At 35.7% G+C, this 14851-nt stretch overlaps 2 protein-coding genes across 4 annotated transcripts in view; one reads left to right on the top strand and one right to left on the bottom strand.

The window, feature by feature from the left end:
- The window catches only part of LOC136829419 (uncharacterized), a 195235-nt gene that overhangs the window by 93186 nt on the left and 87198 nt on the right, over nucleotides 1-14851 (top strand). The gene's annotated exons all lie outside the window — the stretch shown is intronic.
- LOC136829417 (retinol dehydrogenase 11-like) lies at nucleotides 712-14821 on the bottom strand. Of its 2 annotated transcripts, none has more exons than XM_067087971.1 (9): nucleotides 14657-14821; nucleotides 9964-10113; nucleotides 9362-9454; nucleotides 8046-8170; nucleotides 6053-6167; nucleotides 4634-4828; nucleotides 3122-3234; nucleotides 2079-2168; nucleotides 712-1330 (listed from the first exon to the last, which is right to left on the bottom strand). In XM_067087971.1, the coding sequence occupies exons 2-9, from the start codon at nucleotides 10094-10096 to the stop codon at nucleotides 1217-1219; spliced, it is 978 nt and encodes a 325-aa protein (XP_066944072.1). In that variant the 5' UTR covers nucleotides 10097-10113; nucleotides 14657-14821; the 3' UTR covers nucleotides 712-1216. The 2 variants fall into 2 exon arrangements, with proteins under 2 accessions (XP_066944072.1, XP_066944071.1); XM_067087970.1 differs by lacking the exon at nucleotides 14657-14821 and adding an exon at nucleotides 13603-14104.

Genomic DNA, 14851 nt, shown 5'->3' on the forward strand with positions numbered 1-14851 from the left:
CTTGTTTGCACATTGTGTTAATTGTTTTCAAGAGTTTTGTTACTGAATACTATAACCAAACAGGAAAGTACAAAATTTCCTTGCTCTGAAACTTCAACATTTGCTTTTTACTTTTGATTGGACTGTTTTACATTGCTTTTTGGATTTTGCACCTTTTTTCCAAAACATTTGCACTACACCTGGAGGTGTTACTTATTATATTATTATCAACATAATTATTAAAATAGTTTGTATTTTTTCTACAGGTTTTTGTTTGCAGTGTTGCATTGAAAATAAATAATAAATGTGCACATGCTGCGTTTTTTTTTGTTTTTTGGTGGGGACGCCAAAGTCCACTCTCGCCTAGGGCACCAAATGACCTTGAGCCGTCCTTGACATTATGCATAGAGTTTGTTTTATGAAACAATTTTGTAATCGTTACAAATACATTCTTTAACTTCAGTTCTTATTTCAAAAACAATTGAGGTTATATACAGACATACATAATGTTAATTTACAATTATAGTTCCTTGTTTTCGTTGTCAGCACCTCAATCTCTGCTTCTGGGTACAATTTCATAAATCATCACCTCAAACTGTAACACAACCTACGCTACAACACATAATTTAAAAACAACACATTAATTAGACTTAACTGAACTACATTCATAAAGGAATATTTCTAGAGTAAACTGGATGGAATTAATGATCGTGAGGGAAGTAATTCAACAAAAATGTTAGATAATTTTTTACAGAATCTTTACATAACAATACATCTATGGCTGATTTGTGAAAAAAGATTAATTCATTTTAGGTGATGTTAAATGGGACTGTGGGACTGCAGAGGACAGGAAACTATTATAAGTACATTTACAGTTATTGAACAAAAATATGAGTATATAAAAATGCCTTTTATGCATGTTTGGATATATAATTATCAAAATGGTTTAGAGTAATTCTGGAGAAAAACAAATCAGTCATCAATGTTCAAAGAAAATTTCATACGGAGGTGATCCAGTAAAAATGTTAAAAGGCTTTTCTGTCAAGTAATTCATCATGTGAAGAAATTTGTAATGATATTTTTAGAAATTTCGGTAATGAATAGATTCTTTATAACTATTATCAAGGATTACGAGTAAAGAATTCCCTCACGAATGCCACAGAAAAGATTTTTATTTAGGCAATAGCGCTGGGAACTCTCTCCCGAGAGAGGAGTCACAATAACTCTTCTGCAATTTCTATTTTCCACCATGGTTGAGGTCTTCCTGACTAAGGTTGACTAGCGTCTCGCTCACCTCCCAAAGCTTCTTGGCCAATCCACGATCTTTGGCCAGATCTGATCTCGGTGAAATCTGAAAATACATAAATAAATACATAAACCGTCTGTAATTTGTGCAATGAGAAAGTGTAGATAAATTTCAAATTTCAGATATAATTTCTCGACATGTTGGCGTATCGAGAACGTTGAGACTTAAAAGAAAGTGTGATGTTGGGCTAATGTTTACAGCAGACAAATAAAGACAAAAACGTGGACATATATATATATATATATATATATATATATATATATATATATATATATATATATATATATATATATATATATATATATATATATATATATATATATATATAGATGGGTGTGTTTGCGCGCTCCATTCCTCTTCTTGATTCCTTGATAGCCCTTGCTGTTAAGTTATTTCAGATGAATTTCACATAGACATGCAGGTTAAAATCAACCAGAACGCTATAGTTGTTCGGGGGGTTCTGCATTCTTTAACTTTTATAGCAAAACATAAGTTATCTGTGACTGCTCCTAAAGATTTTATGTATCGGTAGCTGCTCATTTTCACGTGAAACAGGAAGCTGTAATGTTAGAGCTAAATTAACTAAAGTACTGACGTCATTATTTTTATGGTATGTTACAAGAAGCAGACTAAGTTACCTAGTGTAAGAAAAGAGAGACCATATTTATGATATTGTTAGGGCAAAGACAAGATAAAGTACTGTTTGTCAAAGTATTAGTTTCATAATACCGAGAGTTAGCTTGCCCAACCAACGAACAGGTGTATGTCAGCTGAGAGATAACACAGATTTTACCTTGCAGTCAGCAAAATATTCCCCTGAGGTATTTTCCACTTCTTCTGACACTGCCAAGTGAATAGAAGTCTGCGCACCGAGCGCTTCATCCTGAAATTGAAAAAAAAAAAGATACGTCTTTTAATGTGAAAGACTTCGAAGCAAGCTTACAGAGCTAGGTACCTATAACCGCTAGGGTCCAGTGTTTTGTGATTATGAAGTTTGCCTATCAGCCTAAAGCCTAATGCTCTGTGGCACATCATTAAAATTTTAAGACGACTGTTGTTGATTTAATATTATAATTAACTAAAATTCGGATACAGCGTAAGCTTAACGGCCATTTCATGTTAAAAGTGTTTTACCCTCAATCATGGCACATAAACACCTTACCGTAGGAACTTCACTATCTAAGCAGAATGCAAATAGTAAAATGTCTTTCATTCGGTTGGTCTTGAATCTTGTGGGGACAAAGATTTCTATGACAATGTCAACAGAGGAAATTGTTGCTGATCGTCTCTTTATCCAAGCCTAAATTAAACATCTTTCTCACAATTCAGGTAAAATGCATAACAGGTACAATACCCCTTTAATCAAACATATTAGGTCTGAGAGACTTAGAAAAATAAGGATAGAGACATTTCATTAGGAATGTATGTTAAGAAAAGGAACTGTAATGCCAAAGTTTCATTCACATTAGGGGCAAAATAATCCGTAAATACGGTGGACCTGCAGCACACATGGATCACATTCTAGACGCGGTTGAAACTAAACACGCGTACTGCGCAAGTGATGTCATCATCATGATTATATATATGTCCTTCAAACAATCTGGGAACATTTTAAAATCCATTCGATACATAAACTTTCTTCTTTTGTGCTTTAAGGAACTCTTGTGTGACAATCGAAATCAAACCACGCAATTATGACACCATACAAGATAAAATCTCGTGTATATGTTGCGAATCCACTGATTTCCTTTCTGTTCTGAGGTAAATTTATAATCTATTTGCCTTTTTCTCCTTTTTAAAAGGATTACTTAAAAAATGGTAAAACTCAAGTCTTACCTTCGCCATCAGTTTGAAGAGAAATCCAACCATATAACCTAATATTTTAAATCCTTGTTTGTAGAAGATTTCAGTGTCTACACATCCTGGATGAAGGGAGTTCGTTGTCACCCCTATCAAAAAGAAGCAACAAGAGTCATAAAATTCACTGTATTGGCACAAGCATCTCTCATTACGTGAAAGACTTCATATGATTATTTTCTAGGAGAAACGGTTACCGGTGCCTAAGTTATTACCTTCAATGCTCCACATAATTATATCAAGTGACAAGGAACCTGCGAATCACTGGTGCATAAAGTAGGAAATAAACATTTTACTCTCTCTCATGCTATGTTCTCATAGGAATATACGAAAGCACTTGAACTACGATGTCTGCAAAGGAAGTTGATCGAAAGCTTATCGAAAACTTAATTTCGTCTCTGTAGTAGATATAAAGTAAAGGACAAAATTTACCCAAAAATAAATCTGATGTTCTGATGCATAACATCGTGATTTATAAGAGGCAAAAACAATCTTTTTTTTTTCTGGCAGACCTATCTCACACCACATTAACAGATAACCGGGTAATAACTAATTGGTTACTGATGAAATATTTCCTAAGACGTCAACGTGAAGCATGTCACAACTAACATCTAATGCTTTTCATTACTGAAGGTTTTAATACTGGTATTCTCATTATACGCATAAAATTCATTATATGACCTACTGCATACAACAGAAACAGTTTACAGGGGAAAACTGCTTTAATTCAACTGACAAGAACAATTACATATAAAGTATGAGGCCTGTTTCTACAAGCAATCAGGTTGCTACATATGTCACATGTTTCGTAGACACTTGTGCGCTTGCAGAGCGACTGAAAGGTTAAGAAGATGGTAATTTTGCGACCTTCGGAGTAAATGAGACGGATGTAAGGAAGGGAAGTAGTACTGAATTGAACTGAATACAGAATTTAGGCCAAAGGCCAAGCACTGGGACCTCTGAGGTCATTCAGCGCTGAAACGGATACAGTGCACCGCATGAGGTGCACTGACGGCACTAACCCCCTACCGGGCTTAGAAGTCAGAGAAAATATTTCGTGGACTAAACCCTTTGACTACTGTTAGCAATTTCTCCTTAAATTTGAACCATGAAGGATTGAATGACATGAAAACACGGTGAATTAAACATAATACAATCACTTCAACAATGAATTCAACATAATACAATCACTTCAACAATAGCTGTTAGGTATGGTTAGGTTAAGTGATCGTTGGCCACTGCCAAATCAGATGCCTGAGTGCATTCTTGGAATCTTTCTTTACGGTGCTGCATGGCACAAGGGATTGCCCACTGTTCCGCTGCAAATAAATTGTGAATAATTGCAACTTAGACTATAATATGTCAATGTAGCCTTAAGTACAGGTGCAAAAAAATTGAAGTATCCTCTTGACTTGGGTTGTGTCTAAACCTTCTCCTTGATGCCTCAGAATATTATGGAATAAAATGGTGCTTCAACTCCCAGTTCCTTACCTGTATCTTTCATCCTCTCTGCCAGTTCCACAGTGAAAAGAACATTAGCTAATTTGGTCTGTCCGTAACTACCCAAAGAGCCAGGATAGGGTCTCTTCTCATAATTCAGGTCATCTGTCACCAAATTCCTGCAGAAGTAATGCCCATCTGAGGAAACGTTGACGACCCTGCTTGGTGCACTTTTCTTCAGGAGACCTGTGATGTGGTTGAGACACTAGTTAGATAAGAATTTTTTTTACTGAAATCATAGAAATTGTATAGTTACTCTGAACAGTCATACTATACAATTTATTATCCTGAATTTTTTCCATACGAAATGGAAAATAAAAACACCGCAAAAACTAAGTTTCCTGACATTATATAACTTGGGTATGGTTTAGTCCCAATTCTAGTACGGCATTATATATATATATATATATATATATATATATATATATATATATATATATATATATATATATATATATTTTATTATTCATTTCGTTAAGTTTACAACAACCCGTTTTTACATAATTTCCAAAAAATCTATATTATATTTTCATTAAGGTTATTAGAAGCGCTACTTTCGCTACCATTTTGGGTGAATACCAGTAATTTAATACTGTCAAGAGAAGAGTTTGTTGATAAATTTAAAAACTTAGAACTGACATTCCAACATTTTCGATTCTACCTTTCTAACTTGCTTAAAAGGTGAATAAAACTGATTCATTTGTAATAACTGATACTTTAGCAACAACACCACACTACCAGCATATTCAGATCTATGCGAAAAGGATGATGTAAAGTTCAGAACTGACTAAACAGTTTCAGGGTTTCTAACTGGTCGAACCAAAGCTACATGGTGAAAGGAATTCAGCCTCTCCCTTAGAAATAACCCCAGGTGAATATGCACTCCCACTGAAGGGAAACTAGTCACCCCCTAACAAAGAACTCCAGGTAAATACCCATTCCCACTGAAGGGAATCCAGTCACCCCCTTGGAAAGAACCCCAGGTAAATACCCACTCACTGAAGGGAATCCAGTCTCCACTTTGGAAAGAACCCCAGGTGAATACCCACTCCTACGGAAGGGAATCCAGTCTCCCCCTTGGAAAGAATAACAGGTAAATACCCACTCCCACTGAAGGGAATCCAGTCACCCCCTTGGAAAAAACCCCAGGTAAATACCTACTCACTGAAGGGAATCCATTCTCCCCTTTGGAAAGAACCCAGGTGAATACCCACTCCTACTGAAGGGAATCCAGTCTCCCCCTTGGAAAGAACCCCAGGTGAATACCCACTCCTACTGAAGGGAATCCAGTCTTCCCGTTAGAAAGAACCCCAGATGACTACTGACAGGCTAGGCATAAGCATAATGTTTAAGGATAATCTCTCTCACACCTTGGAAAATCTCATGTTTAATGAAGAGGTCACCACTGACCTAAGAGCATGTTGGTCAAGAGGAAGTGCCCGAAATGATTGGTTGCCATCGTTAGTTCCAGACCGTCAGAGGTCAGTTTTTTATCACTGGGTGCCGCCATTCCAGCGTTATTGACCTGTTTTGCAAGAAATGAAATGTAAGCAGTTAAGATAATCATGGAAACTTAGTACACACACACAGTTACTATTATTATTGTTAAGCATAATGGGTATACCTGATTACAGAACAAGTCAAAGGCCATGAGTTTTCGTAACAAATGTATTGATATGGGCATATATATAAAGACACGAATAAAGATATACCCATACACATATATAATTATATACATTCATACATGAATGTCTTTTACTGTAATACTACAGTATAATATGAAGATAAAAAGGCCCATAAAACACTATTTGAACGTTGCAACCATATATTCGGGCACTTCCTTCTGTGCCTCTGTTCACTGGAACAGGGGCACAAAAGGAAGTGCCCGAAATGTATGGTTGCAACGCTCAAATAGTGTTTTATGGGCCTTTTTCTTCACATTCATATATATATATATATATATATATATATATATATATATATATATATATAATATATATATATATTAATTTATGTACTGCACGTATATGTATATACATATATTTAAAATACTGACCGTGAAGAGAAATTGTGGAACTGACACCATCGAAAAAGTGAAAGGATTTGTCAAATAGGACACTTAAGAAAGTCAGGAGTATGGAACACTGAAAGCTTATATAAAAAGTGTAAGAATAACAAAAGTGGCTGATTTGTATAAGTATTTCGGTATGTTATATAACGGACGAGGTAGAATGAGAGAGGTGTGTCAGAGAAGTACTTCTTGAATTCATTGTAGGGACGACTGAGCCAACTTCTCATTTATGAAATTGAAATGCAGATTTTGATTGCGAAGGAGAGGAAAAATAAAGTTGGATAATTTCAAATTATTGTTTGCGTAGTATATGTGGAGTAGAAAGGACTCAAAGAATGAGGAATTTAGTGATTTGGATAAGTGGGCAAAAATAGAGTAAAGATGAGTCATAGTGTTTTGAAATGACCAGGTTATGTGGGAAGAACGAGTTGAAATGTTAAGAGAATGGAGCCCATGGAGACCTAGATACGTAGGGTAGAAGGCCAATGGAGGGACATTAAAATCCAGGAAGCAAGAGAACACAAGCGTATGTAGGGACGTGCCTTGTAATGCTGTGGAAACTTTCAGTGCATATGGTTCAATAGTTCATTAGTTAAACGAGATTATGACTGTACCAAATGACTTTTTCCTCGTGAGGAGAGGGTCTCTTACTTTTTCTTATTCAAATGCAAAGGCCAATAGGAGATTTTTTCCCATTAACTATTCTGATGATGAGGACCAAGAGATGGTATGAAATCAGGATAACCAGGAGTCTCTCTCTCTCTCTCTGTATATATATATATATATATATATATATATATATATATATATATATATATATATATATATATATATATATATATATATATATATATATATATATATTATTTGTGTGTGTGTGTTTATATGTATATATACATATATATATATATTTATTAGCCATTTTAAATACTAAAGGCTAACAGTTCAGCCGGGAAATTTTCTCACCCAATACAACACATAATTGCAAAACAGCTTAAGTCAGTAATACTTCACCCTATTCATATGGACATGTATCGGTTGACGAATAACATCTCGACATTTTCAACAGCTTTTAATGTTTTTGGAAAAATTTTACTTATACAAAAGCTATTAAATTTTATAGTCTTATGCTAGCTTCAATTACCAAATTTTTATGATTCCCTTTTACATAAATATATGGTAAATTTTGCATATATAGAAATAATGGCAGTTAATTAACGACGATAAATCCCCAAAATTATAAACAAAGAAATCCAAAAGCCAAGAGATATCAGTATGTCTATTTATCTCTAAAAATCTGAGCTTGGGAACTATCGACAGGACGATGCGTACCAGAATGTGGAGCTCTTTTTCGGTGTCGATGATGTCCTTTGCGAACCTCCTGACGGAGCTGAGGTCGGAGGTGTCCAGCTGCTTGACGTAGACTTGGCCGTTCCCGGTCGTTCCGATGATGTCGTCTTTTGGAAGATATTTGTCATTTAAATAGAGAATTTTTATTCGTGTCTGTTAGCATTCTACGGTAAGAAAGTTGTAAAATTGAACTCAAAAATTTTTCTTATTCCCTGAGAAGAAAAAAGTAGAACTCGACAGATTCCCTAAAGTTATAATTAGCATATTATTATTATTATTATTATTATTATTATTATTATTATTATTATTATTATTATTATTATTATTATTATTATTATCCACGGTAATTGTGACAGAAAAAGGTCATAAGCGCGATCAGAATGCTTCTACAAAATTAAATCATTCTAAGGGGAAAAAACCATAAAAAGATGAAGAATACATAAGTAAAAACATTTTCAGATAAAATCAGTAATAAATAAATAACATAAATCAGTCAATCAATCAGTCAGTACAATTTTAAAATTAATCTAAATAATATATGGCATAAGAGCATGACGCTGTCAAGGTGCATTACTTATGACCATCTACATATTTGTACCTCATTATATGAAGGAAACAAAAATCCCCTGGTGTAGGGTAGCATAAAATCCTGGAACTTGTAAGTTTCCATTGTAGAAACGTGAGTGTGAATTTAATTTTCCACGATAGAACCATAAATGAATCTAATTTCCATGGTAGAACCGTGAATCCAAACTATTAATTAAAAATTTCAGTAACCTGGAGGTAAACTGTGGATATTACCATACTATTACTGCAATCAGTACTAATGCTTGAATGCTTTCTTTCAAACAAAGAAAATCTAATAATTTACCTGGGATAATATTTCGCCAAATTTAGGATCACAGTTTACTGCGGAATCTATTTTAATTTTCCCTGAAACTCTACATGTTTGAGATTTTCATGAGATCCATTAGCCGGAATTTTCCCACAAAGACCTCAGCACACATTTTAGAGAAATTTCTATAATGTTGCCATGTCTCTTTAATATTTAGAAATTAAATTCAAATCATTGCTTCACTACTTCTAAGACACTTCATCAAAGCCAAAAATAACTTTTGAGATACCATGTGAACAGACATACAGAAAGACAATTTAAAAATCCTAGACCAGTATAACGATACAGAGATCTAAACATCTGTTCATCATTCCTTTACCCTTTTCTGTAATAGGGAAGGGAAAAGTTCATTTACGATACACTGTCTCGGAAACAAAGCATGCGCAAATGGTTTGCTACAAACCTGCTACTCTTTGCGCCTTCGCTACATTTCTGCAAGCAAGGATGACACGCGCGCCTCTGCGGGCAAGGTCTCTCGCTGTCTCCTTGCCGATACCTGAAAAGTAATGAATAGCTCTGATACCTGATGACGTTAGTTTATAGCGACTGAACATTTATGAACAGGGAAAACATCGAAAGCAGCATCTAACACTTTGCATCAGGAGTAAAAGTCCTGGTATTATATGGAAATCAGACAACTCGATTACTTGAGGGATATTGTCGACTTGAAGATGACAGAAATCAAGGTAAATTTCTACCTCATCCTCGATAATCCATAGATATCAGTGCCTCGAAAAGGCAGGGACATGAATTTCAAAACAGGTAATAGAGAAATCGTGAATAAAATAAGAGAGAGATAAGGATGGAGAGAGCGATGGAAGAACAGATGAAGGAAAACTAACTGCAAGAGAAGAGAAAACGTAGAAAAAAGATTCTCAGTTCTGTGATATGTGGAGAAAGTAAATGAGATCGACAGAGATGAAAACCAATTTCAGTGACGTCTAATAAGCAAGAAATGATAAAAGATAATGAAGAAATAAATGAGGGCAGTCGCAGTCCACATACCTGCCGAAGAACCAGTGACTATTGCAGTTTTGCCGTCCAATAATCTTTTCGAAGGACAAACCCCAGACCGTCGTTGGTATATGGTCCGAACAGCCACAATAAACGAAATAATTCCAACTATCCAAAGCCACATGATTAGAATATATTTGCCTGCAATAGATAATTATATGAATAGCATGAACACCCTATAGAGTATAGATTGTACCTCAATCATCTGTTAAATATCAAACCTAGATCCATTCTGTGGAATATATATTATATACATACATATATATATATATATATATATATATATATATATATATATATGTATGTATACATATATTATATATATATATATATATATATATATATATATATATATATATATATATATATATATATATATATATATATATATACCTGGTGTTTCGAAATTAGAGCCCACCCTCTACAGAACAAATGGAAAGTTATGAAGTTTTCTGCTATAGCCTATCTCCAAGTACATTATTTTAAGTTTCTATTAAGCATTTTACATTTCTTGTATTTTCAGACTGAGTGACGGAGTTAGATACAGCCATGGCTAACAACTCGGAGGAAATCAGATGGATTGACCGAATCTGGGCTATAACCTTCAGAGAAGCCAGGGATGCTTGCGCATCCTTCATTCACGTTCCTGGATAGCTAAATACATTAAAAGAGATGAATCCTTTGTTAAAAGAAACTGGAACAAAAATCCATATGACTGTCATCGCAAAAAGAGTGAGAATCTTGGAAGGCCTGAAGTCCTTTCTCGGGAGTCAAAAGACATCATAGCTGAGGCGGTGGGTAGACCAAGAAAGTCTTTATGTAAATTGGCGCTTGAACTAGAAACAAAACGGGGAAAGAAAAGAAGTTATAGTGCTGTATATCGTGAGTTGAAAAAATCTGGTATCAAACCATTTCATGTTATCAGGAAGCCCAACATCACTCAGTAACAGAGAGAAGACCGTGCATGGTTTTGTGGTTCATTTCTTAAAGATTGGGATGAAGCTGACTTTCTCCATGTTGCTGCATGAGATGAATTCTTAAGTTACACAGTCAGGAAGCCAAATCATAAAAATGACATCATTTGGGCTGCAAAGTTGGATGATATCAGCGATGACGTGCGCTATCGCCAAGTTGTGAAATTTCCTGAATGTTTGGGAATTTTTCTGTTTCACAGCCAAATGGTTAATGTGGATCATCAACGAAAAAGGACAGTCATGGAATGGCAAATACTTTAGAGAAACTGTGCTTACTGGTGGAATATTTCCTTTCCTCAAAGATCCTGAAAATGTGTTATCTGTTGAAGAGGTCACATTTTTGCATGATAAGGCACCATGTTTCAAGGCTCTTCAGACACAGGAGCTACTTCGAAACAGTGGTATCGATTTCTTCTCGTCAAGTGAATTTCCAGGTAGCTCCCCTGACCTTAATGTGTGTGAAAACATTGGTAGTATCGTAAAGGATCATGTTGAAGTGCGCACAGTGAACTATGATGGTATACCAAGCCTCGACGACCTGCGAAGAGAGGTGACCGAAGTGCTCAGGGAAATGGAGTTTGAGCCTCAGCTTTTTTGTGATTTGCTGAAATCATACTCCTCAAGAGTGTAGGCTGTGGTACAGGCAGATGGAGGCCACCCAAAATGTTAAATACTCAGAGAGAAACTTACATAAATACCTGTTCTGAATTACGTTTGTTTTTGTCCATATCAATTTTAGTTCATGCTCTAGAGGAGTGGGCTCTGATTTCGAAACACCCTGTGTATATATATATATATATATATATATATATATATATATATATATATATATATATATATATATATATATATATATATATATATAACATGGAATTTATCAGGAAAATCGTGGAACCGAATTCTGGCCCCTCGATGGTGAGTTCCATATATTATACGTGTGGGTGTGAGTGTAAGGTCATGAAATGGCTTAACACCATTTGCAATTTTTGCTCAGTGATTATTAGAGCGAAAACGGTGGAACGGTTTCTTTTCCCGTTTGGTTTCTGTAATGAGAGAGAGAGAGAGAAAGAATGTTTGTTTGCTCAGTATTAATACATATCATTAACTGAGGGTGACTGTCATCTTCCACTCCCTACTAACATGTAGAAGAGCAGCATTCATTTTATATACAAAGTTCCAACTCGGTTTCGATTCCCGAATGATTCGTAATTACTGTCTCCTGTTTCAATACTTCAAGTCATTCACCGCAATATATAAGATCATTTTAATCCTCCCGCAGTGCAAGTCGGCTAGTACAATTACTCTTAAACACTGAAAAGACTTACTCATTTCATAAACCTGAAATAATGTCATTTTAAAGCTCACTCCAAAAGCAAGTGAAGTGATTAATGTTGAACATGTTAGTCTAACAAATCACCAACAGCAGATGCTGAATGTAATGGAGTTATTTCATAATTCTCACTTTTCTCTCTTAAGAAGTGAACTAATTAGCTTTTCTCCCTTCCTCCCCTCTCGAAAGCTATAGAAAATTAAAACCCCAGCTCTCTGATTTTCATAACGTGAACGCATCGTTGCCATACGAAAAATCTAAACACTATTCCACTTGAACTTCAGCCTTATCTTTATTATCTTCGCTTCAGGGTTACAGACATGATCATTACCACGTACTGATTATCACCTCCCAACCAAGTACGACATTTTTATCAGACCGTTCACTTGTGTGCTCACTGTACGAGACACTAAATATAGAAAAGTCATAAGATATGACATTCAGTGATAACTGGTGACAGTGGTTATGATCCATTGTTTTAAAATGCATTTTCATTTGTATGTTGTTACTGTATTAATTGTCATTGTAGTGTAGATCATAATAGTTAAGGGTCAAACTGTAGTTATTTTGTGAAGGAAATGAATATCACTGTATTGTAATGGTACTATACAGTTACCTTGGGCTACTGTTTGAATTTTAACCAGCTTAATACGAGCGATTAAATTACTCTCTCTCTCTCTCTCTCTCTCTCTCTCTCTCTCTCTCTCTCTCTCTCTCTCTCTCTCTCGTTTGGCTTACATTTCTACCAGTCATCTATCTACTTTCGAAACGACTCCTGGGTAGCCTACTGAATTATACCTATGGCGTCAACTCACAGCAGGTAAATTCCTCTTTGACCTTTTCCCTTAAGTATGACCTAAACCTTGGCGGTGACACCAACCACACACTGGCTTCATTAGTGGACAACACAAGCCAAAATTGAGTTTTCATATCGTACAGTGCAAATTTTAGTGATGAATTCATATTTGAACTTTGTCCCCCAGTAAGCTCAATAGCTTTATTCCCATTTATTCCAAATTGTAGTGAATTCTTGCCAGTCATGAGGCCCACCTGTTGAGGAGCTTTCATAAAATACTTCAAATAACTTTCCGCTTAATCCTGTTAACAAAATACAAAAACATACCAGGCTTTTGAACATCCATGTTACTCACCGAAAATCCCTGTACTAATGATAAATGCTTTACCAACATAACCCTTCAAGCATTCATTCAGAATAATAAACTTTCAGACAGCTCTCTGAGTAGGCCTAACATTTATCCCTTGACTACTCAAGCTGATATGTTAATCATCACTATAAATAAATCAAGAAATAATTCAGAAACTTACCTTATTTCTCGATGACACGAATACGATTATGTTTCCAGCGATGTGATTTCTTAAACTTTAATAACGCGATAAAACAATGACTGTGATACACAACAGTTTCGTACTCGTCACCACAGGGCTGAGCGAATGGATTACTACTGTAGTGTGAGAGTGAGTGAGACTGGGGCCTAGTGTAGTGGTAGCGGTATGGTGAACATTGGGTGGCGATGTACGATAACAGACGGTGCTCTTCAAGGTTACATAAGTATTTCCTTACAAGAATTTCAGTTTTTTTCTTTAATTACTCTTTTCCTTAGTGATGGCATCTCGAAAAGATTGACGTAAATGAAGTTTCACTCAGGGAGGTCTAGAAAGAAAGATCTAATACTCTGATACGAATAAAAACTTGTCATGCTTATTCGGTACGAGAAAACAATAAGCAACCAAAGAAAATGGAATATTGTCACCGGTTTGCCAGCTCGACTTTCCACACGGAGAAACGCAGATTTATGTAATCATGCACAAATGGACAGTCGCATTATGCAGGGCCGGCTCTGTGCATAGGCGACTCAGGCGGCTGCCCAGGACACCAAATTACAGAGAGGGCGCCAAATTACAGATTAGAAAAATAATTAAATAAATATTTAGAAAATAAATAAATAAAAATATATATATGTACAATAAACTTGAAACACACCCTTTACACTTAGGCTACTTGACACGTTTTCTTAAAGTGGGGGAGAGGTAGCTCATTAGCCTCCAGGTCACCATCACCTGAGATGAATATTGGTTGCTGCTCTAAAGCAGAAAAGACTCGGAACTACCAAAGGGCAGTTTTCATACTAGGCTCCCGATGAACAGCTCAATGGTGCACTGAAGAGAATGAGAGTTTCTTTTTTCCATCCAGTTGTTGATGTGTGTATTTCATCACTAAGAGAGGGAACAGAAATGATGAGTGACATTGCCAGTAAATTTAGTGTTCTCATAAACTTCCCTGATCTGCCACCTGATGAGCTTGGGAAGCAAACCAGAGAACTGACCAAAACCTTGACCTCTGGAGATAGATCGGACTTACTTGTGGAAGAACTGAGGGTGGAAATGCAATCTTTTCCAACTTGGCCCAAATGCAAGATGACAAAGCTTGAACTTTTGGATTTTCTGGAGGAGAAAAGTCTAAAGGAAGTATATCCCAATATGTGGATAGCACTAGGAATCGCTGTCACCACTCCAGTGACTGTGGCATCTGCTGAGAGACGCTTCTCCAAGCTCA

Source organism: Macrobrachium rosenbergii, chromosome 44, assembly GCF_040412425.1.
Source record: "Macrobrachium rosenbergii isolate ZJJX-2024 chromosome 44, ASM4041242v1, whole genome shotgun sequence".
Classification (NCBI taxonomy): Eukaryota; Metazoa; Arthropoda; class Malacostraca; order Decapoda; family Palaemonidae; genus Macrobrachium; species Macrobrachium rosenbergii.